The sequence below is a fragment of the Camelus dromedarius genome, chromosome 31 (genome assembly GCF_036321535.1).
Source record: "Camelus dromedarius isolate mCamDro1 chromosome 31, mCamDro1.pat, whole genome shotgun sequence".
Classification (NCBI taxonomy): Eukaryota; Metazoa; Chordata; class Mammalia; order Artiodactyla; family Camelidae; genus Camelus; species Camelus dromedarius.
The window spans coordinates 20,303,666-20,324,679 of record NC_087466.1 but is presented as its reverse complement, the minus strand read 5'-3'; the positions used below and the strand labels follow the sequence as shown (position 1 = coordinate 20,324,679).

Genomic DNA, 21,014 nt, shown 5'->3' with positions numbered 1-21,014 from the left:
AGGAAATTCTCTAGTCATCAAACCACAAGAGAACAAAAAGAAGAGGGGTGGGAAAAGGCATGCAAAAACAAAGCCAAAACAATTAACAAAATGGCAATAAGAATATATGTATCAATAATTACCTTAAATGCAAAGGGAGTCAACGCTCCAACCAAAAGACGCAGACGCAGGCTGGCTGAATGGACACAGAAACAAGACCCGCGTGCATGCTGTGTCTGCAAGAGGCCCGCTTCACAGCTAGAGACACACACAGGCTGGAAGTGAGGGGACGGGAAGAGATACTCCATGCAAATAGAAACCAAAAGCAAGCTGGACTCAGACAAAATACTTATGTCAGACAAAAGAGGCTTTAAGATAAAGACTGTTGTAAGAGACAAAAGAAGGACACTGCATAATGCTCAAGGGAATCAATCCAAGAAGAGGCTGTAACAATTGTAAATATACACGCCCCCAACAGAGGGGCCCCTCAGGACATAAGGCAACTGTTAACACACATAAATGGGGACATAGTAACACAGTAATATTGGGGGACCTTAACACCCCACTTCCATCAATGGACAGATCACCCAGACAGAAAATCAGTAAGAAAATACAGGCCCTAAATGACACATTAGACCAGATGGACGTAATTGGTATCTATGGAGCATCCCATCTGAAAGCAGCAGAACAGTCTTCTCAGGTGCACATGGGACTTTCTCTAGGATAGGCCACACGCTGGCCCGCAAAGCAAGCCTCGGTCAACTTAAGAAAACTGAAGTTGTACAAACCATCTTTTCCAGCCACAGCACTATAAAGTCAGAAACCAACTACAAGAAAAAAATAACTGGAAAAACTGCAAACACGTCGACAGTAAACAACATGCTACCAACCAACCAATGGATCACCAAAGAAATCAAGGAGGAAATCAAAAAATACTTTGAGACAAATTAAAACAAAAACACAATGATTCAAAACCCATGGGGTGCAGCAAAAGTTATTCTCAGAGGGAAGCTAATAGTGACACAAACCTACCTCAGGAAACAAGGAAAATCTCAAGTAAACAACCTAAACTGACACCTAAAGCAGCTGGAGAAAGAACAAAAAACAAAACCCAAAGTTAGTAGAAGAAAAGAAATCAAAGATTAGGGCAGAAATAAATGAAATAGAGACTTTAAAAAAAAAAAAAAACGGAAAATATCAATGAAACTAAAAGCTGATTCCTTGAAAAGATAAACAAAATTGATAAACCTTTAGTCAGACTCATTAAGAAAAAAAGAGAGCAGGCCCAAATTAATAAAAATCAAACATGAAAAAGGAGAAGTTACAACCAACACCACAGAAATACAAGGGGTCGTAAGAGACTACCATGAGCAACAATACATCAACAAGAAGGCAACGTAGAAGAAATGGACAATTTCTTAGAAAGGTACAATTTGCCAAGATTGAACCAGGAGGAAATAGACAATATGAATAGATCGATTACCAGCACTGAAATTAATCAGTAATTTTAAAACTCCCAACAAACAAAAGTCCAGGACTAGATGGCTTCACAGGTAAATTCTACCAAACCTTTAGAGGAGAGTTAACATCTATCGTTCTGACGCTATCCCAAAAAGCTGCAGGGAAGGAACACTTACAAACTCATTCTATGAGGCCACCAACACTGTCATACCAAAACCAGACAAAGAGATCACAAGAAAGAAAATTATAAGCCAATATCACTTACCAGTATAGATGCAAAAATCCAAAATACAGGCAAATAGACTCCAACAATACATTAAAAGAGTCATATATCATGATGAGGTGGGATTTATCCCAGAGATGCAGGGATTTTTCTGTATTCACAAATCAATCAGGGTGATACGCCACATTAACAACTTGAAGAATAAAAAACCATATGATCATCTCAATAGATGCAGGAAAAGCTTTTGCTAAAATTCAACATCCATTTATGATAAAAACTCTCCAGAAAGTGGGCACAGACAGAACATAATTTCAACGTAAGAAAGGCCATGTATGACAAACCTACAGCTAACGTCGTACTTAATGGGGAAAAGCTGAAGTCACTTCCTCCAAGATCAGGAACAACACAAGGATGCCCACTCTCACCACTTGTACTCAACAACATTTTGGAAGTCTTAGCTATAGCAATCAGAGAAGAAAAAGAAATGAAAGGAATCCAAACTGGAAACGAAGTAAAACTGTCACTGTCTGCAGATGACATGATCCTGTACATAGAAAACCCTAAAGAAGTGACCAGAAAACCACTAGAGCTCGTCAATGAATATGGTAAACTTGCAGGACACAAAATTACTACACAGAAATCAGTTGCATTTCTATACACCAACAACGAAATGGCAGAAAAAGAAATTAAGGAAACAGTACCGTTTACCATCACACCAAAAAAATAAAGTACCTAGGAATAAACCTACTTAAGGAGGCAAAAGAACTGTACTCCCCAAACTATAAGACACTGAGGAAAGAAATGGAAGATGACATAAACAGATGGAAAGATACACTATGTTCTTGGATTGGAAGAATCAATACAGTTAAAATGGCCGTGCTACCCAAGGCAATATACAGATTCAATGCAATCCTTATCAAATTACCAACGACATTTTTCACACAGCAGGAACAAAAAAATGTTAAAATTTGTATGGAAACACAAAAGACCCTGAATAGCCAAAACAATCTTGAAAATGAAGAACGGAGTGGGAGGAATCATGGTGACTTGTGACTATATTACAAAGCTACAGTGATCAAAACAGTATGGTTTTGGCACAAAAACAGACACATAAATCAATGGAACAGGATGGAAACTCCAGAAATAAACCCATGCACTTATGGTCAATTAACCTATGACAAGGGAGGCAAGAACATACAATGGAGAAAAGACAGTCTCTTCTGTAAGTGGTGCTGGGAAAACTGGACGGCTACCTGTAAAAGACTGAAATCAGAACATTCTCTAACACCGTGTACAAAAATAAACTCAAAATGGATTAAAGACTTAAACACAAGACTAGATACAAAACTCCTAGAGGAAAACACAGGCAGGACACTCTCAGACAAAAATCACAGCAACATATTTTTGGAACCAGCTCCTGGAGTCATGGAAACAAAAGCAAAAATAAACAAATGGGATCTAATTCAACTTAAAAGCTTTTGTGCAGCTAAGGATACCATCAACAAAACAAAAAGACAACCTACAGAATGGGAGAAAATATTTGCAAATGATGCGACTGACAAGGGACAAATTTCCAAAATATACAAACAGCTCATATAGCTTAATAACAAAAAAAGCAACCCAATCAAAAAATGGGCAGAAGATCTACAGACATCTCTCCAAAGAAGACATGCAGATGGCCAACAGGCACATGAAAAGATGCTCAACGTCACTAATTGTTAGAGAAATGCAAATCAAACTACAGTGAGATAACACCTCACACCAGTCGGAATGGCCATCATTCAAAAGTCTACAAATGATAAATGTGGGAGAGGGTGTGGAGAACAGGGAGCCCTCCTACACTGCTGGTGAGAATGTGAATTGGTGCAGCCACTGTGGAGAACAGCATGGAGGTTCCTTAGAAAACTGAAAATAGACTTAGCATATGATCCAGCAATCCCACTCCTGGGCATATACCCAGAGAAAAATATAATTCAGGAAGACACATGCACCCCACTGTTCACAGCAGCACTATTCACAACAGCCAAGACATGGAAGCAGCCCAAGTGTCTAAACAGATGGCTGGATAAGGAAGATGTGGTATATGTATACAATGGAATACTACCAAGCCGTAAAAAAGAATAAAATAATGCCATTTGCAGCAACATGGATGGACCTGGAGATGGTCCTTCTAAGTGAAGTAAGCCAGAAAGAGAAAGAAAAATGCTATAAGACATCACTTACATGTGGAATCTAAAAAAAAAGGACACAAATGACTACTTATTTACAACTTAGATGACTGATTTCTTACACATATGTAAGCACATCTGACTGTCCTTTATGAGTGGATTACTGCATTCTGTTACTTCTTATTTTTTGGTTGGTATTATTCCATTGATAACTATGTAAGTTTAAAAAGGTAAAGTTCTAAACTGTTCTTAGAAACACTGAACAGTACATATATGTATATTTTAAAATAATTTTATCTTTTAATTAGTTGCTCCTCCTGGAATAAACTTTGTTTACCCAAGAACTTTGGGGTAAAAAAAATTAGTGATAAATTTTATGTTATATATATATTTATCAATAAGTTTTTTAAATGGAAAAAAAAAGAATACTTTCTCCCCAAAGACTATCTGAAGTATGGCATTTCCCCAAATGTATTGCTAAGCACCTACTGTGTGCTGAACACCTACTGTGCACCAGACCCTGTGCGGGCTGGATGAGGCACAGTGCCTCCCAGGGCTCCTCCTCTTCAAGAGGAGGAGACACGTGGACACAGAAGAGGAGAGAGTATGATGTGAGGGGACACGGACGAAGAGCTGGAGGGGCAGCCTGCTACTCATCACCTTCTCACCCCAGGAACGAGTAATTCCCAAGCTCATGCACACGGAGGGCTTCCTCGGGAGGCCAGGCCTTCACAGCGCAGGCCTGGGCACCGCCCTCCCTCTGGGGTCCACCCAAACCTCCCGCCGCGGCCCGCTGGACATCTGGGGCCCCGTGCCGGCCCATCCCACTCCCGGATCGGCTGCCAGCAGCGGAGACAAGGCTCTCCTCACAGGCTGGGCTGGGAAGCTGGAGCCCGGGCCCCATTCCCCAAAGGGCCCCGGCAGAACAGCACCTAAAGCCCGCCCCCCGGGGAGGGCAGCACAGGAGATAGCCCAGGCGGCTGAGAACCCCGCCCGGGGCTGGCACCCAGGCGCCCGCCGCCCGCGGGCTCCGGAAGCTCAGAGCCCAGGCTCGCTGCTGCAGGGGTATCTTACCATGGGAACGGCAGTGCCGGCCCGGGGCGCCGGCCAGGAAGGCACGCCTCGGCGCTGCCAGGGCTGCTCCCCGGAGCCGGGGCCCCGGGCCGGGCGAGTCGCCAGGGGCGGGCGGGTGGAAGGGGGCCGGGGCCACACCCAGAGGGGCCTCCCGCTGCTGCCGCACCTGCGCACCGGGGCACAGAAAGCCCCCCAGCACCCCACTGCCCTGGGGGCCAGCCACGCCCCAGCTCGTCTGCCCAGAGGCCTGGGTTCTGGTTCTAAGAGACGCCCCGACCCCAGCCACCTGCCCACTGGGCCTCAGTTTGCTCATCTGCACAAGTCTGTGCCTATTTGCGAGGCCTGGGTGCAGGCTGGCCAGTGTCCTCGGGTCCCTCGCAGCCCTGAGGGGCAGGGGAATAACTGAGTCCCAGGTGCAGAGGAGCTGAGAGCTGAAGGCTGGACCCCAGTCCCCAGACGCTATGCCTCCCACCCTGGGATGGAGACACAGCTGGTCCAGCCTCCAGCTCCTTCTAGGGGCCGGAGAACCCCGTTCTAGCCTGCAGGGCTGGCCCGGCTCCCTGCTGTCCTGGGCAGGCAGGGGTGGTGTGTGCAGAGACCAGGGTGGCTTCAGAGGGAGGGGGACCCAGAGAACAGCTGGCTGCCAGCCACCCTCTGCCCACCAGGCCCCGCCTGCCTCGCCCAGTGATTCACGTGCCTTCCCGGGGAGGTACAGGGGCCAGGATAAACACTCAACGGCTGGAAGTCAAAAGACACACTGGCGCTCCCCCGGCCTGGCTGTGGTACAGGGCACAGCCCGCAAGACGGCCAAGAACGATAAGCGCTCCGCTGTGAGAGCTCCGTGCCACGCAGTGACAGCCCAGCCACCCGGGGGTCCCGGCCCGACCCGCAGGGACACACAGGGTCGGCACAGCAGTGTTTGTGCCCAGTCTGGGTGATGATGGTGGCGGGAGACGTGGGGGAAGCCGTGCGGCACCCACGGAAACTCAAACTTTCCGCTCAGAGGGTATCAAGCCCCTATTGATGGAGGGCGAGTGGCAGGAGGAAGGGTCCAGGGAGACCCCACCCCAGCACGGGGGAGAGGCGTCCCCACCAAAGCCACAGGTGCCTCTGCAAGTGCCGAAGCGGCCTCTTCTCAAGGCCACCGACCTCACTGGTTGGGGTGGCTTTTGTGGAGACTGGAATTAAACTTGATGGTCTTCAGGGCGTATTTGGGATGTGAGACCCCAGGCGCCCATGTGGGCTAAGGCTGACCTTGACCTTTACCCATGAAGAAAGCGATCCAAGAGGGGGGACATTTAAGCCCCAAGAATTCTTATCCTTGGGTATTGGTGGCAGATCTTGGGGCGGGGGAAGGGAGCCCCTGAAGACCTGCCTCCCTCCCCCAGCACAGCACAGCAGAAGCTCAAACAGATGCCCGGGACGGAGTCACCCCAGAGCCTTCGGAGGGAAGGTGGCCCTGCTGACACCTGGATCTCAGACTTCTGGCCTCTCTGTACCATATCCGTGCCCCCCACCCCAGCGGGGAGGCCAGGAGTCCCAAGGGCAAGAAGGACAGACTACGCTCACCTCACCCCCAGGAGACTCCCTGTCAGTCCCCCCCGGGGGCGTTTTCCCAGGTGGCTCCTGCTTCCTCCCGAGTCCCCGGAGCACCTGGCGGGCTGTGGACCTGCTTGTCTTCTTTTCACACTGAAGCTGCGGGGAGGGTTTCTCAGACGCCGAGCCTTTTGCAGACACGCGGGGCTGTCAGAGACACTGCTGCATTTCCGCTGGAGGCCACTCCAGCCAGGAGTAAGCAGACGGGGTGAAAGGAGGCGCCAGGGCTCCCAGCCCCTCGTGGCCGACTCTCTGCAAACAGGATCCTCCCTTGGCCTGACACACCTGGCTCTCTCCCACCTGCGCCTGCTCAGGCATCTTCCCTGGTCTGGGACACACCTGTGAGCCCGCAACGGGGCTATGTGGGCTGTGTCTCCTCAGTCCATCTGTCCATCCACCTGTCTGTCCATCCATCCGTTTCTCTCTCCATATGTCCATCTACTCATCTGTCTATCCATCCACCCATCCATCCTTCTTTCCATGCTTTATTCATTCATCCGTCCATTTGTCTGTCCACTTGCCCATCCATTTGCCTGTCTACCCGTCCATCTGTCCATTCATCCATCCATTTGCCTGTCTACCCATCCACCTGTCCATTCATCCATCCATTTGTCCATTCACCCACCCAACCATCCTTCTGTCCACGCATGTATCCACCTGTCCATCCTTTCATTTGTCTGTCCATCCATCCTTCCTTCCATCCTTCTCAATCCTAGGCACTAACTCCCAGAATTCCTAACACTCTCCCCTCTCTGCCCTCAACCTTGGTTTCACCATCACAAACCAGAAACAGAGAAATGAGAAAATCCAGGCAGCCTGGGCTTGGGGTGAGGGCCAGGCAGGGGTGGTGACAGCCAAGATCCTAAGAGGTGGCCATGACCAAGACTTCAAAGAGCAGGGCAGCCCCAGGAAATTTTCGAGGATAGGGCAAAGACAACCCACTGCCCCCTGCCACCTCCACCCAGATCCAGCCCTGAGGCTTCTCTCAGAATCTGGGTCCAGGGAACCAGCACCTCGTCCTGAGGGAAATTCTCCACTATGCCTCTCAGAGATACACTCAGATCCCGGGAGATGACAGGGTGATGGTGGATGCTGGAGAGGACACTGGCTGCTAGAAGACCCACGTCCACACTGCAGGGGATACGGGCTCAGATCCACACCTCCTGTCACCACTCCACGGCGGGCCAAGACTTCATCTGCCACAGCTGGGTGGTCTGTCTCATCTCACCCACCCGAGTGGTGGCTGTTCCCTCAGATGTGCACCCCAGAGAACACAACTTGAGATCCCGGATGCTTTCTGTGCCCTCCCTGAGGTCCCGAGCTGCCCACGTTAACTGGGGGAGCTGGGCTTCTGCCCACCCCCCCCACACGAACCCATCCTTCCTGGTGGCAGTACCCCTCTCCCCAGGATGCCCCCCAGGTCCCGCCTCTGCCAGGCAGGACCGGGGGGGAGGGAGGACGGACGTGGGCTGTTCCTCCATCTGGAGCTGGCGGCCCAGGCCCCAGGAACTCAAGGGCGGCACAGACAGCGTCCGGCGTGTCCACAGCTGTATCCCTTGCCCGGCCTGGCTTAGATATTTGTGGGACGAATGCAGCTGACAGGCAAAGCCCCGCTGGCCCGGCAGGCCGCCCTGGCTGCCCCAGCGTCCTGCGGAGGAGGAGGGCCCCACCGCAGGGAGACAAGCTCTCCACAGAGCCAGTTCGGCACAGGCACCTCTCAGTCGAGTCTCTGATTTGGGTTTCTAATTCGGGGGGCTGTGGGAGTTTATGATGTCTTTTAAAACATAAAAATAAAACACTCACAAGGACATTTTTAAAAGCCCAAATGGAATTTTACCTTCTGGCTTCAGCTTGGCCTACAAGGCCCTGCACTGGCCTCTGCTGGCCTCCACGCTGCAACTCAAACACACCATCTTGCTCCTGCCTCAGGGCCTTTGCACTTGCCCTTCTCGTGGACTGACACACATTTCAGCTCTATAGCCATAAAGACCACTCTCTCATTTATTTTGGTTTCCATGACATGCCACTTCCCTGACCACCCTGTCTAAAGTAGCTCCATCCTCACCGAGCTTTTTGTCTTCAGGGGACTCAGCAACCCACCTGGCATTGTATCATATATTTAAGTGGGTGACTGTCTCTCCCACTAGAATGCCAGTTCCAAGGGGGCAGGGACCTTGAACATCTTGTTCACCGCTGTCACCCACGCCCCCAGACAGTGCAGGGCATACAGCAGGTGCTTAATAAATATTGGGGGGACGAATGACTGATTTCCAGACCTTTGTTTGGTTTGGGAATTACCAAGGCCATTACCATCTTTGCTCCAAAGAGTGAGTAAGAAAACCTATGGGAAAGTTAAGATAGGGGGTCAGGGGTTCACGCACACCCAGGTTGGTCCCCAAGGCCTTTTTCGTCTTGGGGGCACTGTCACAGCCAGCCGGTTACCCTACATTAGTGGGGTACTGTCCATAAGGTAAGTCTGGTTTATTAAAGTACAGTGGGGGAGATGGGGCCTCTTTGATGGAGGAGAGTGTGAGCCAATTTACCACGTACAGGCAGCGTGATACACAGGGTGACACGCTGGTGAGGCCCTCGGGGGCCAGGGGATGCGGACGGAACGGCAGCTCCCTCTCCCCCCAAGGCTGGGGCGTGTGCCACCAACTTTGACCGGGAAGGCAGGGCTGGGAACTGTGTGTTTAAGCAAAGACGCTTACCCCAGGCTGAAACCCAGATGCTTGGTGGGGTGACACACGACCCTACCCTACCGGGTCGCCAAAGCAAACCCGGCCCAGGTTGCTGCTGGCCTCTTCCTGGGCATCTGAAACCTTGGCTCCAAGACTCAGGAGAGGTTTCTGTCCCTTTGTGCAAGATCGACAGCCAATAATTTGTCTACACCTGCGCCTGGAAAGCGTTCTCAGTGAGTCATCTGCAGGCAGGGCGATGTTAAACACCAGATTAGCAACGTTTAACAAGAGTTAACCAGGAGGTGAGGCGGCCTGCGTGATAGTAACTTAGCTGTCTGGGGCCCCAGCTGCCAGCCCCAGGGGTGGGAAGAGGTTGCCCATGGCAACCATTTCCTGTCTCTTTCCTAAAAGCAGCATCTTCAAACCCTGTTGGTTCACAGGTATTCTCTTTTTTAATTAAAAAAAAAACAAAAACAAAAACAAAAAACACCCGCACAGGTTGTAGGCAGTTAACTAGCTACACAGTTAAAGGCCGGATAATAGACGCTTGGGGTAGAGGCGCCGGAGCCCAGTTCCCTGGGTTCTGTTCCAGCACGGCTGCTTACCAGCTTGGGCAAGTCCCAGCTCCTGTGCCTCAGCTTCCCTCTCTGGAAAATGGGTGTAATAAGAGTGCAAACATACTGCCTAGGAGTACTGTGAAAATTAAATGAGTTGATGCAAGTAAAGAGACCACTGCTAGCACCTGGTAAGGCTATCTAAATGCAGGAGTCATTACCTGGGCTGAAACAGCCCAGGTTTTGCCCTCAAGCCAAATTAAAAAGATCAGAGAGCACAGTTCCAGACCTGGCATCTGGTTAGCAAGGAGGGGAAAAAAGTAAAGTCAACCAGGACAGCCAAGCCCAGGAAGCCAGGCACGCTGTTCGTACGGCTGCCCCCGGCAGGTAGAAAAAGCACCCAGGAAAACCTTCTGTGAGACGGATTCCAGGTCACCCCAAGAATGAGGGGGAAGGCTGGCTCCCTGTCCCCCCGCTCCAAGCCCCCTGGTGTAGGACCCCCACAGTGATTTAGCCCCCGCATGAGCAGCCCAAATACCCGCCATGCAGCTGTGCCAAGTCTGAGACACTCTTGCAGGAAGGCTGGCCTGTTCGAACAGCGGGATCAGTTTAACTGCAAAAAGCCTGGGTCACATCCACCAGTCCCTGGAAGTCCTGAATGCCTCTCCCACCCCCAGCCCCTAAAAGAGACCAAAGTTCAAATTCAGCACATGATTTTCACCTGAGTGATTCTCAAACTTCGCTGCATATTAGAATCACCTGGTGGGGGGGGGGGTGGTTGTTGAAAATCTCGACGCCCTGGTCCCAGCCTCTACTCATCCAATGAGAATGTCTGGAGGTAAGAGGCGGGCATGGGTTTTTTTTTTTTTTTTTTTCAATCTCCGAGAGATTTCAGTGCCCGCTCCAGTTTGGGACCCACTGGACTGAGGAGCAAGGGAGACACGAGTGACATTCACATGAACGGGCTGCAGGCAGGGGAACCATTCCTTTCTGCTACCCGGAGGGTTTCCAGCTGGGAGGAGGCAGGTACTGCCCCGTGAGGTACCAGGAAGGCATTGCCGGGGCCCCAGGAAAGTGGGGTCCTGCTGGCACACCTGGTAGAAAAGGTGTTAAAGCATGCACAGAGTGGCAAGAACGGGGAAGTGCCACTGGAATGGTTAGCAACCTCCCAATTTCAACTTGTCGTTTCCTCAAGTTGGAAGGCACCGGATCCAAACCCCACCCGCAGTGCTCCCGCCAAGCGGGGAAGGGGTGTGGGGGACTCAGTCTCAGCCCAGCCACCAAGCTGGGAAGACACCTGAGTCCACCTGAGGGCCCCACTAAGTCCGGTAAGACGTAAAACTCCTGAGTGTCCTGACCTGGGGTTCCAGCCTCCCCCAAGCACCGCCTCAGCTCCACGTCAACATCCCTCAACATCCCGGCAATGAGGGGAAGGGTTCCTGTCTGGGTTTGTTTTTTTTTTTTAAAAAAAAAAAAAGGCTTTCACGTTGGCAGCACGGGGGAACAGTAAACAGGGAGCCTGGTCAGGAGCAGCTGAGGAACCTGGGTAGCATGCCTGCACCGCCTGGCCTGGGGCTCCTGCCCACCTAGCCCGGAGCCAGCCTCTCTGAGGATTTTGGACAGTCCTCACACCCTGTCCTTTTACTGCTGACAGTAAGATAATCACTCCTTAGAGGGGCCCACAGCCAGGGAGAGGTCTGTGTGTCCCGCGGTCAGGCTGGACCACCCCCACCTCCGCGCCCTGACCCCCACCCGGGCAGCGTGGCGGTCACTAGGCCACCTTCTCGGCTGGGGGGATGGCACCCGGTCTAGGGGGCGGCGAAGGCGCGTACTTACCGCCCTGGCCTCGCTGGGTCCCGGGGGCTCCGAGGAAGCGCCGGCGCCCCCCGCGCGGGCGTCGAGGATGCCAGGCGCCAGGGAGTAGAAGGGCGGGCTGGGGCTGGGGCTGGGGGGCAGCCCGGAGTCGGGGCTGTCCAGCAAGCCCTCCCGGCTCTTCTCCTTGAGGCTCTCCTCCATGCCTTGCAGATGCAGGTGGCCCACCATGTCTAGCGAGCGCGGGGCGCAGGCCCTCGGGGGGGCTCCTCCACCGCGCTCCGGGGCCCGGGGCGGGCGGCGGCGGGGCGAGGGCTGCGCTCTCCGGACCTGTGGGCAGAGCCGAGAGGCGGCGCGTCGGGCCCGGGGCCCCCCGCGAGCCCCCGGCTCCGCGCGCTCGGGGCGGCCGCCGCGCCGCGCTGCCACGCCGGGCCTGCGGCCCGCCCGCCCGCCTGCCGCCGCCGCCGGCCGCCCTCCAGCCACGCCGAGCCCGGCCTCGCCTCCGCGCTCCACCGGCCCAGCCCGAGGCGCACGCCGCCGCCGGGCCCTCTCCGCACCTTCCCGGCCGCGCCTCCTTTTCTAGGCGCCTCCTCCTCCCTCCTCGGCCGTCCTCCCGGCCCACCCCGCCCCCTGCCTGCGCGATGGGCAACCGCCCCGCCCCGCGCCTCCACCCGCCCGCGCCAGGGGGCTGCACCGCCCGGCAGCCCTCCGGAATAAACGCCCTGGTGGCAGCACCGAGGGCTGACCCTCCCCAAGTCATCCCCGGGAACAGTGGTAGTAATAGTAAGGTCTGATGGGACCATTTCAGGTTTCCTCCAGCTCACTGAAGTCTGAATAAAAGAATCTTCAGAAACCTGCTTTAGAAGATCTGTAACTTACACGGGGGTGGGGTGGGGGTTGCAGAAACAAGATGCTTAAGTGCTCACAAGCATCTGTCCCTTAGCCCCTCTCTAAGGGGACTGTCCACCTTTTGGTTTATGTTCTAAAACCCGCAACAAAGACCCTGGGTACTTGTATCTCCATCATCCAAGACCAACATGCTGGACCTTTGGGGTGGAAAACACTGGGTGGAAATGGGGCTGGGGGAGGTGATAGGTAAACATTTCTGGAATCCTCTAGCATCTGGCTGTTTCCCAATTTCTTCCAAGCAGGTTTCGCTTATTGACAAAGCTCTCGCCCATCTTTCCCTGCTTTCCCTTCCTCCCAGGGGAGAAAGAACTTCCTTCCCTTTCTTCTGATGACTGACGAGGGGGGTCCTTTCGTTTTCAGCTCCCACCCACACAGTCACCCCCACACCACCCCCAGGTGATCCAGCTTTCCATTCTGAAAGCAGGGAATACAGGGATACCCGCAGATGGCTTTGAAAAGAGCAGGAATGCGGGAGAGGCTAATATTCTCGCCAAGGGGGAAAGGAGTGGGGGGAGGTTTTGAGTGTGGATGGATACACTGGTTTGGCTTCTCTTTGGTGCTTTCTCTTCAGATACCCCCAAACTGAGGGCACCACCATAAGGCATGTTCATTCCATCAGGATCCATCAAGCCCCCTACTGTGCCCTCAGCACTGCCCTTAACTGCAGAACCACCCATGAGTAAGACAGCTCAGCCCTGGGGCACCCAGTCCCAAGGAAAGGAGCTGAAACACCCCAGGAAGCAAAGGCTGTGAGTTTCACCGAGGAAATTAACAAGGCACTGCATGCAGGGATCATCAGAGGGACCGTTTGTTGCTGGGGTGTTCCTGGAAGCCAGCTCTGAGGAGGTGACATTTTAAGATGAGCCATGAGCCGGAGAAAGAGTTAGCCTTCCAGGTGGGGGTACTGCAGGGACAAAGGTGCTCTCAGTGGTGAAAGTGAGGTGCGTTCCAGGAACAGACAGACGGGTGGGGTAGCTTCCTAAGAGTGCTGGGGGGTTATGAAGGGGGGTCAGGACACAGAGGTCCCTGTTAGCAGGTGAGTTTACAGCCCATTTCCCTATCAGCCAGGAAGGTCATGGGAAGTCTGCTGCCCAACCGGAGGTTTGAAATACCTGGAGCATTCTGGGAAACAAACAACCAACCAAACAGAACAAACTGACTCCCTTTGCTTCAATTCTTAGGCAAGACAGACCTTCCTCCGCCTTGGGCTACCTGACCAGAAATGAGTGGGTGACGTGTTATATCATCTCAAAGGACAAAAGTGGGGGGCCGTGCTTTCCAGAACATGAACACATTAAAATTCACGTTTGTCCCAAATACTCACCCACTCAAGCCCATGGAAGGGAGCTGGCTTCAACTGTCTCCACTGCTGGGCTGCTCTGGAGAGGAGTCTTTGACAAGAACCGCCGACTTCTTACCGCAGGGCAGTGAATCAGGCAGCCCACCCTCCAAGGGCCGGTGGGGAGTTAGGGGCAGGCGTGTGGGGCAAGGCTGCATCGATGAAGGGTTATCTTGACTTTATTTAAAATGTTGATATTTTGCTCGCCTGGAATTTTTTGCATTAATTTCAACCTTTTAAACACAGCAGTAAAATAGTGTTTGTGGTGACTTCTGCACTTGCGACATTTCCTCCAATTCCGTGCTCTAAGTGAGCGCCCCACTCTCCTCACCCTAACCCTGGCCCCCTTATGCCGCCATTCACGCTTACCAGGAGAGCCTTCATGACCAGGCCCCTTGGGTTCTGGAAGTTTTCCTACACCCCACACAACTTCCCCTGGAGTGGACTCCCCGTGTGGAGTCAGGTTGGAGATGTGTACACACCCAGTGGCAGGAAAAACATGACCGCACGACAAATGTCAAACCCTCAGTTAGCGGCCCACACCAATGACCCCATGACCACGACCTCTGACCTTTTCAGATCCACTGAGGCAGGCCCGGGGGCCGCCCATCGACTGAAAGCTGGTACTGTGAAAGCTTCTGTTTCTCCCCGCTCCAGATGGTCTGCAAATGTCAAAGAGGGGAGAAAAGGCCAAAATTTCCATAAATTAGCTTGAGCCAGGAGCCAGCGGGTGGGTGGGTGGCTTTCTTGGCCAGTCTCAGGGGAAGGGGGCTTGAATCTCTGTAATGCGAGCCCAGAGAGTGAGAAGGGGACGGGGAAGCTTTCAAGGTCTGGGTGCCTGCTCCGGGCCAGGTGCTGCGGGCCGAGCCTGAGATCAGGTCTGCAGGGACCCGGATGTGGTGTGAGGGGCTTTGGGCTTTATCTGTCAAGGGATGGGGACTCCAAAGATTTTAGGAATGAGCTGATGCAAATTGCTTCTGAAGTAGTAGAGAGGAGAGTGGAGACAGAGAGTGGGCAGAGAAAGTGGATATTTCAGAGAAGTGTTAGGGTATCCCAAAAGGGGTCCTGAAGTGTGTGTCCCGCGCTGGAGAGAAGGGGAGACCCTCGGACTGCATGCCCCTGGGAAGGGAGACATTTGTTCAGGAGCTCGTGACGTCACCTGCTTTTAAGAAAGATGACCTAACAGGGTCCCAAGCTCCGGGGGGCGCACCCAGTACCCCAGCATCAGGGGGACTTTCCCAGGCTGCTTTGTCAGGGGGAGAGAGAAAGGCCAGAGGATTAAGGGGAAGGGCACAGAGGAAAAAAGGCTTTTTCACTGAAAGCCATGAGCCACTTGTTCCAAGCAGCAGTGGAGAGCATTCACGAAGTAGGGTTGTGCATTCATGGACAGCTTACAAAAGCCTCTGCACATTCACTCACACTGGAAACTACCCGAAACTCAAGATGGATGCATATTACTTCCATTTTTAAATAAAGCAGATCAATCCATGGAGGCTCAGAGAGGTTAAGTGATTTGCCTAAGGTCACACAGCTACTAAGGAGCAAGCCAGGCTGGGGGACATGAGGATGGATGTGGGGTAAGCTGCCACTGGGTCCCAATGAGATTTGGGAGGCAAGACTGAGGTCCCAATGCCCGACAATGAGGCATTTCTAGGACCTGCACAGAAAGGACCAAAGCCAACAGCCCATCTAGGGAGCATGGCGAAGACCCCTAAGGCCCAGGATGGGTTAAAGCAAAGACCCTGCTCGTGTGACATGGTGGTTGTTCACAGACCACTTCCTGCTCTTGTCAACTGCACTGGAAATTCCCCAAGGCAGGGCTTCACTCTCCTGTTTCCTGGTGGGCTATGCATATACAGCAGGTCTGAGTAAATGCTCTAGTCACTCACATTGAAGGCCCTGGGGAGGTGGTGGCAGTTCATTTAATCAGATCTGTAGAGTTCCCCAGAGTTCCTCAATGGTCAACATCACTGGAAAGATTGGCAGGACATGGAGAGTTACAGCACCTTTAGAGACAAGAAAAAGGAGGCTCAGAGTGGGTAAGTGTTTTGCCTAAACTCACACAGCAGGGCCCATTCTTCAAACCCTCACCTGGGACCTTTCTTGGCTATCAGGCAGGGGTCTGTGTGCAACAAGGAGCGGTCCCTTTGCATGGGCCAAAGTCAAAACCCACCAAAAAGCCTGCTTCCTCCCCCAGCCGGCATGCGGGGCCTGCAGGCAGATCAAGGCTGTTTGCTCTTGTTTCAGGAGCTCCCATCAAGTTTCGCATGGGGTGCTCTTGCCAGCAGGAATGGGGTGCACCCCTGGGAGGGGCCATGGGGCCATGGGATGCAGGGCACAGCTGTAAATACTGCCCACTCCCCAGGAGAGCCCCCACTTGAAAGAAAGGGGTCTTCCACTGTTGGCGTACTCAGCTGCCTGGGTTTGAACCGCAACTCTCTGATTTGGGCAATTTGCGTGACTTCTCTGTGCCTAAGTGCCTCCATCCACAAAGTGGGGACATTAATAAAGGGATTAAATGAGGATTAAATATACTGGAATTAACAGGACGGGAACCTGCTTCCAGGCATGCCAGGGCCGGGCTGAGCCCTCAGCATATGGCCGGTGAAAAGGCTCCAGCCTTTGCCTGACCCTCCTTTAATCACAGCACCTCACTTCCTCTCTAGTTAAAGTGACCAAACTAATGAACGTACTAAATATATGCATGTATATGTATAACCAGTGTATCAGCATTTAATCAATCTATTGAATATACATGTATCTAAGCACACACATATCCGTGTATTTTCAATTCTTAGTTGTTATTGAAGTGGAGTCAATTTACAATGTTAGTTTCTGGTGTTTAGCAAAGTGATCCTGTTATACATTATATATACTTTTTTTTTTTTTTAAGAGAAGCAGGGGGTGAAAACTGAGCTAAATCCTTGTTTTTCATACGCAGACTGCACAGATAATGTCTACCTTTAGGGAATCCTGGAAATAGTGATCAAACACGATTTAGTGTTTAAAAGTAGCCACCAGAACTTTAAGCAGAGTTCCAAGGGGCAGAAAGAAGAGAGGTGAGAAACAGTTCCTTTTTTATCACAAGCTCCTGACAACTGCCATTAGATCTGATCCCAAGGGCACGGGACCCAATGAAACACGTTTTAAGCACCCTGACGTCGGGCCGTGCGTCCGCAGCGGGGACCCGGCCAGTGGACGCCCTGCCCGCCCCTGTCGGCCGGCCTGGCCCCAAAGACTTTTCCATAGCACCCTTGCTCAGTCCCCCGCGCGAGGCACAGATGTCCCACGGGAACATAGCTGCAACAGTGACTCACCTCTTCATTATTAGCGCGTCCTCTCTGAGCCTGCGGCTCTGTCTTTGCCGGGCAGCTGTCTGTCTGGGGGTCACGGCCTGCTCGCTGGCCTCACTGCCCCGGGGGCCCGTGCATGGGGTGGGGGGCAGGGACCGGCGTCCACCCGGCTAAGACAGGGAAGTGGGGACAAAGTGGACCCAAAGTGTATCTGGACCCGGGAATGCGTTCTGCGGCCCTCTGAAAGTGTGGGTCTGCAGCAGCCTCTGGAATCCTGGCGCCTTGAGCAAAATAATTCAAAACTCTGCTCTCAGGGTCTGTGGGCTGACTCCCTGGCGTGGGGCTCCTGAGCGCTTCGCTCTCTCATTCCAGGACCGGGCTGACTGCATCACTCCACGGCCACGCGCACAGGCGTCTACAGCTGAAAGGGTTTTCGCGGCTGTTAACTGGCCGGTTCACACCTTTGGGGCTTAAGGAGCTTTTAGCTGAAAAGGCCTTTTCTGCCAGCTTGAGTAAACAAAAAACCTATTTATGTCTTCAGAGCACCTAATTAAGGCAGGGCTGGGAGAAAATCAGTGACAGGGTGGTAGTGAAAATGCAGGCCTTTAAGTCAGGAGAAGGCTGCCCCAGGCCAGCTGGGTGTTCCTGGGGAAGCTGCGTCCCCTTCCAATGTTTGTTTCATGAAGTTGAAAGAATAACATACCGAAAGCCCAAACGCCCTTCTCCTCCACCGGCCGACTGTTATGTTGGACCGTCCGGCCTTTCTCTGTCTCTCCCGTGTGCGTGTAACATCTAGTTGGTCTGTTTCCTGAATCATTTCAAACCCAGTGGCAGACATCCTGACCCTGAACCCCCAAATATTTCAGTGGCACCTGAAGAACAAAGATGCTCTCCTACACGACCCGCATAGTGTGACCGCGCCGGGGGAAATTAACATCGGTGCGGGGACATGAAATGACCTCCACCGCGTATCTGAATTTCCCCCAGTTACCCCAGTAACATCCTAGAGAGCCGTTCTCTTTTTCAGTCCAGGTCCCAAGCACAAGACGTCCTCAGTTGGGACAATGATGGGTGGGGGCCAGTTTCTCCGGGGGTCTCTTGTGTCTCTCTGCACAGCTTGTGAGCAGCGGCCTGGCTGTCCTGTGTCTGGACTGTCATTTTGAGGATGTTTGTGAGGAGAACAGCTTCAAAAAATAGACATGTTGTCTCCCTACAAAGCAAAATGCAGGTGTGCTTACTGTCCAATACGAGTCTATCTCCCCCGGGGGCGGGGGTGGGGGATCAGACAGGCTTACTGCCCGTTATAAAACATTTGGTTTCCTTCAACGCAGGGCTCCTCTCCTATAGTGCAAGGCACTGTGTGTGCAGCATCACTTGGCCTTTTTGAGTGGCCCTGGGGGAACTGGGGCTTGGAAAAGTGGCACTCTGGCTACTGCCAGGGCTGTCAGTGACAACATCCTTTATCTCGGACCCCAGTCTCCTGTCTCCTGACAGCGCCCGGGAGTCTGCGGCAGGCTAACGTCTTAGCTGGCCTGGGGGTCGGGGGGTGAAATCTGAGACTCTTAATAAAAAAGTCTTTGACAGTCATTTTCAGAGAGGAGTACAAGTCACTTCACACCCTCAATGGTCATTTCTCTTTTGTCCCTTTTGGTCCTAGAATAGTCCCATCTTTTATTTGTCTTTCCAGACACGGAGAATTTTAAAGCGTTCAGGCCAGGAGGTTCGTCTGCGTCTGTCGGCTTGCTGCCTCACGATCAGACTCAGGGTACACGCTGCGGCGGGAACCTCACAGGGGCGATGCTGGCGTCACGGCAGAAGGGACGTCGGGTCAGCCTGCCTCATTCTCCATCAGGCTCACATCTCGTCACTTGGCTGAGGTGGTGTCCAACATGCTTCTTCCCTGTGAAGTTATCTTTTTCTTGGTGATTCCCCAGGAACCTGCGGGGAGCGGTTTTGAGTCTATGGGAATGCCCTGTTCCCTGACAAGCCTTACCCTCGCCGGCGGAGGGCACTGTGCTGGATGACAGCCCTGGACACCGGGGCGATCAGGTTTTCCTCCTGCAACAGGGACCCCTCGACCCGCAGAGCTTAAAATATTTCCCAGCTGGCCCCTTGTAGGAAAAGTTTGCTGAGCCCTGCGAGGGGGGCGGCGGGTGGGGGAAGTATGGAGACAGAATTGTGAGTCTCTGAATTACTGTCAGTAAATCCTCTTTAAATACATTCCTTTTTCCATACCACTTTTGTTACCATTTTCCCATTTTTTTTTAGAGGTTCATGGTTGTCTTGCTCTCAAGCCACACTTAAAATTAAGGACAAGCATCTTTAGAGTTTGACACATGTGGAACCAGGACCCACACGCAGACTAGAAGCTGTGGAAGCTGCCCCTTCTTCGAGCCTCTCCCTTGGCGAATCCGTGCGAGGGAAAATGTTCTGGGGTTTTCCGACCGAGGCACACCATCCAAATTGGTTTCAAATTATTTTCTCTGACTAGAAAGCATCATGTCACGTTAATTGGTGGGTATGTCTGCCCGAGTCCATGATGCCAAAACATCATTTCTTGATTTAGAGGGTTTGGGTGATGAAAAAGTTGTTATACTGACAAAAAAAAAAAAAGTCCTTCAAAACCCACTATGGCTTTTCAAGAGCCGGTACGGCAAACGCTCAGGAACAGAACGGTCGTTCGGGGCTGCGTCTGAATTAAGAAGCACACGGGACATCTGTGCGCGTTAAACACGTGTAAGACTGAGTCGAGCCTGGTTAGAGCCAAAGGGAGGCCAGAGAAGCTGAGAGGCAAGCAGAGGAGAGAGCAAATCCTTCACCGGCTCCCGCCAAGCTCCGAGCTATTTCTCTGCACCTCCATGGGATGGAGGGAGGGCACAAAGCTACCAGGGGCCGCCGCCCCCCCTGCCAGGGCCCCAGGGTGAGCACACCGCAGAGCAGGGCAAACAAAGCCCATTTCTACTCACTCCTCAAGGAAGACACAAGTCTGGGCAGATTTTCTGGTTGTGTGGTTTTCGGCTGAAAGCGAAGGCCAAGGGCATCGCGTAGGAAGCAGAGGAAAGGCTCCGGCTGCTGGTGTGATGCCCAGGGGCTCCCAGGAGGGCAGAGTCTGGGTACCAGACTCAAGGGAGCGGGAAAGGCTCAACAATGCTCCCTGGACAGTCCTGAGATGCTGAGGGGAAGGGTGGAGGCTTCTTGTCTGCCACCCCTCCAATCAGGAATTATTAATTGAGCGCCTATTGTATGCATGGCACTGGGGACACAGCCATGAGCAAGTAAAACTTGGTCCCCATCCTTAAGAAATTTCCAATGGGGGTTGGGGGGAGGGGGGAAGAAAATAATTAAGGAAGATAACTTCAGAGAGTTAGGAATACTGTACAGATAAAATGGGATAAGGGAATAGAGACTAAGCAGGATGGAGCTGCTTTAGATGGGTGGCGAGAGGAGGCACGGAAGCTCAGTCAGAGGTGAGTTTGAATGGTGACAAGGGGCTGGCTCTGAGTAGGGCCTGAGGAAGGGCATTCCTGACAGAGGACACTGGTGGTGCAAAGGCCCTGCGGCCACCATGAACTCAAGGTGATATTTATACAGGGAAGAATATAAAGAGAGACACAGAGAAAAGAGCAGGGGGAAAGAAACAGAGGAAGGAAGACAAGAAAAAGGAGATGGGAGGGAAAAAGTGAAAGAATGGAGTTGTGAAAGACTGGAGGTAAAGGACAGGAAAATTCACGGAAGGGGTGGGGAAGAAACCCACTGCCCACAAAGACGAATTGATGCATTGTGAGCACATGCGGGGCGGAAGGAAGGTGGGGTACGTGCAAAGCTGGCCCTCACTGCCACTGCTCCTGAACGATCCCTACTTGTCTCCACATGCATGCACTTGGCCTTTTTGCTAGTTTTGTGTGTGTTTCGTTCTTATATCCCC

At 52.5% G+C, this 21,014-nt stretch overlaps 1 protein-coding gene across 2 annotated transcripts in view; it reads right to left on the bottom strand.

Moving 5' to 3' along the window:
* The window catches only part of RFLNA (refilin A), a 234,212-nt gene that overhangs the window by 8,795 nt on the left and 204,403 nt on the right, over window positions 1–21,014 (bottom strand). Inside the window, exons 4-7 of one of the 2 annotated variants that reach the window (XM_064481295.1) lie at window positions 15,686–15,802; window positions 14,368–14,458; window positions 13,782–14,029; window positions 11,573–11,878 (exon numbers count right to left, since the gene is read on the bottom strand). In XM_064481295.1, the coding sequence (XP_064337365.1) occupies window positions 11,573–11,779 (207 nt within the window). In that variant the 5' untranslated portion in view covers window positions 11,780–11,878; window positions 13,782–14,029; window positions 14,368–14,458; window positions 15,686–15,802. Of the gene's footprint in view, window positions 1–11,572; window positions 11,880–13,781; window positions 14,030–14,367; window positions 14,459–15,685; window positions 15,803–21,014 lie in introns of those variants that run through there. The other variant, XM_064481296.1, reaches the window with a different exon arrangement.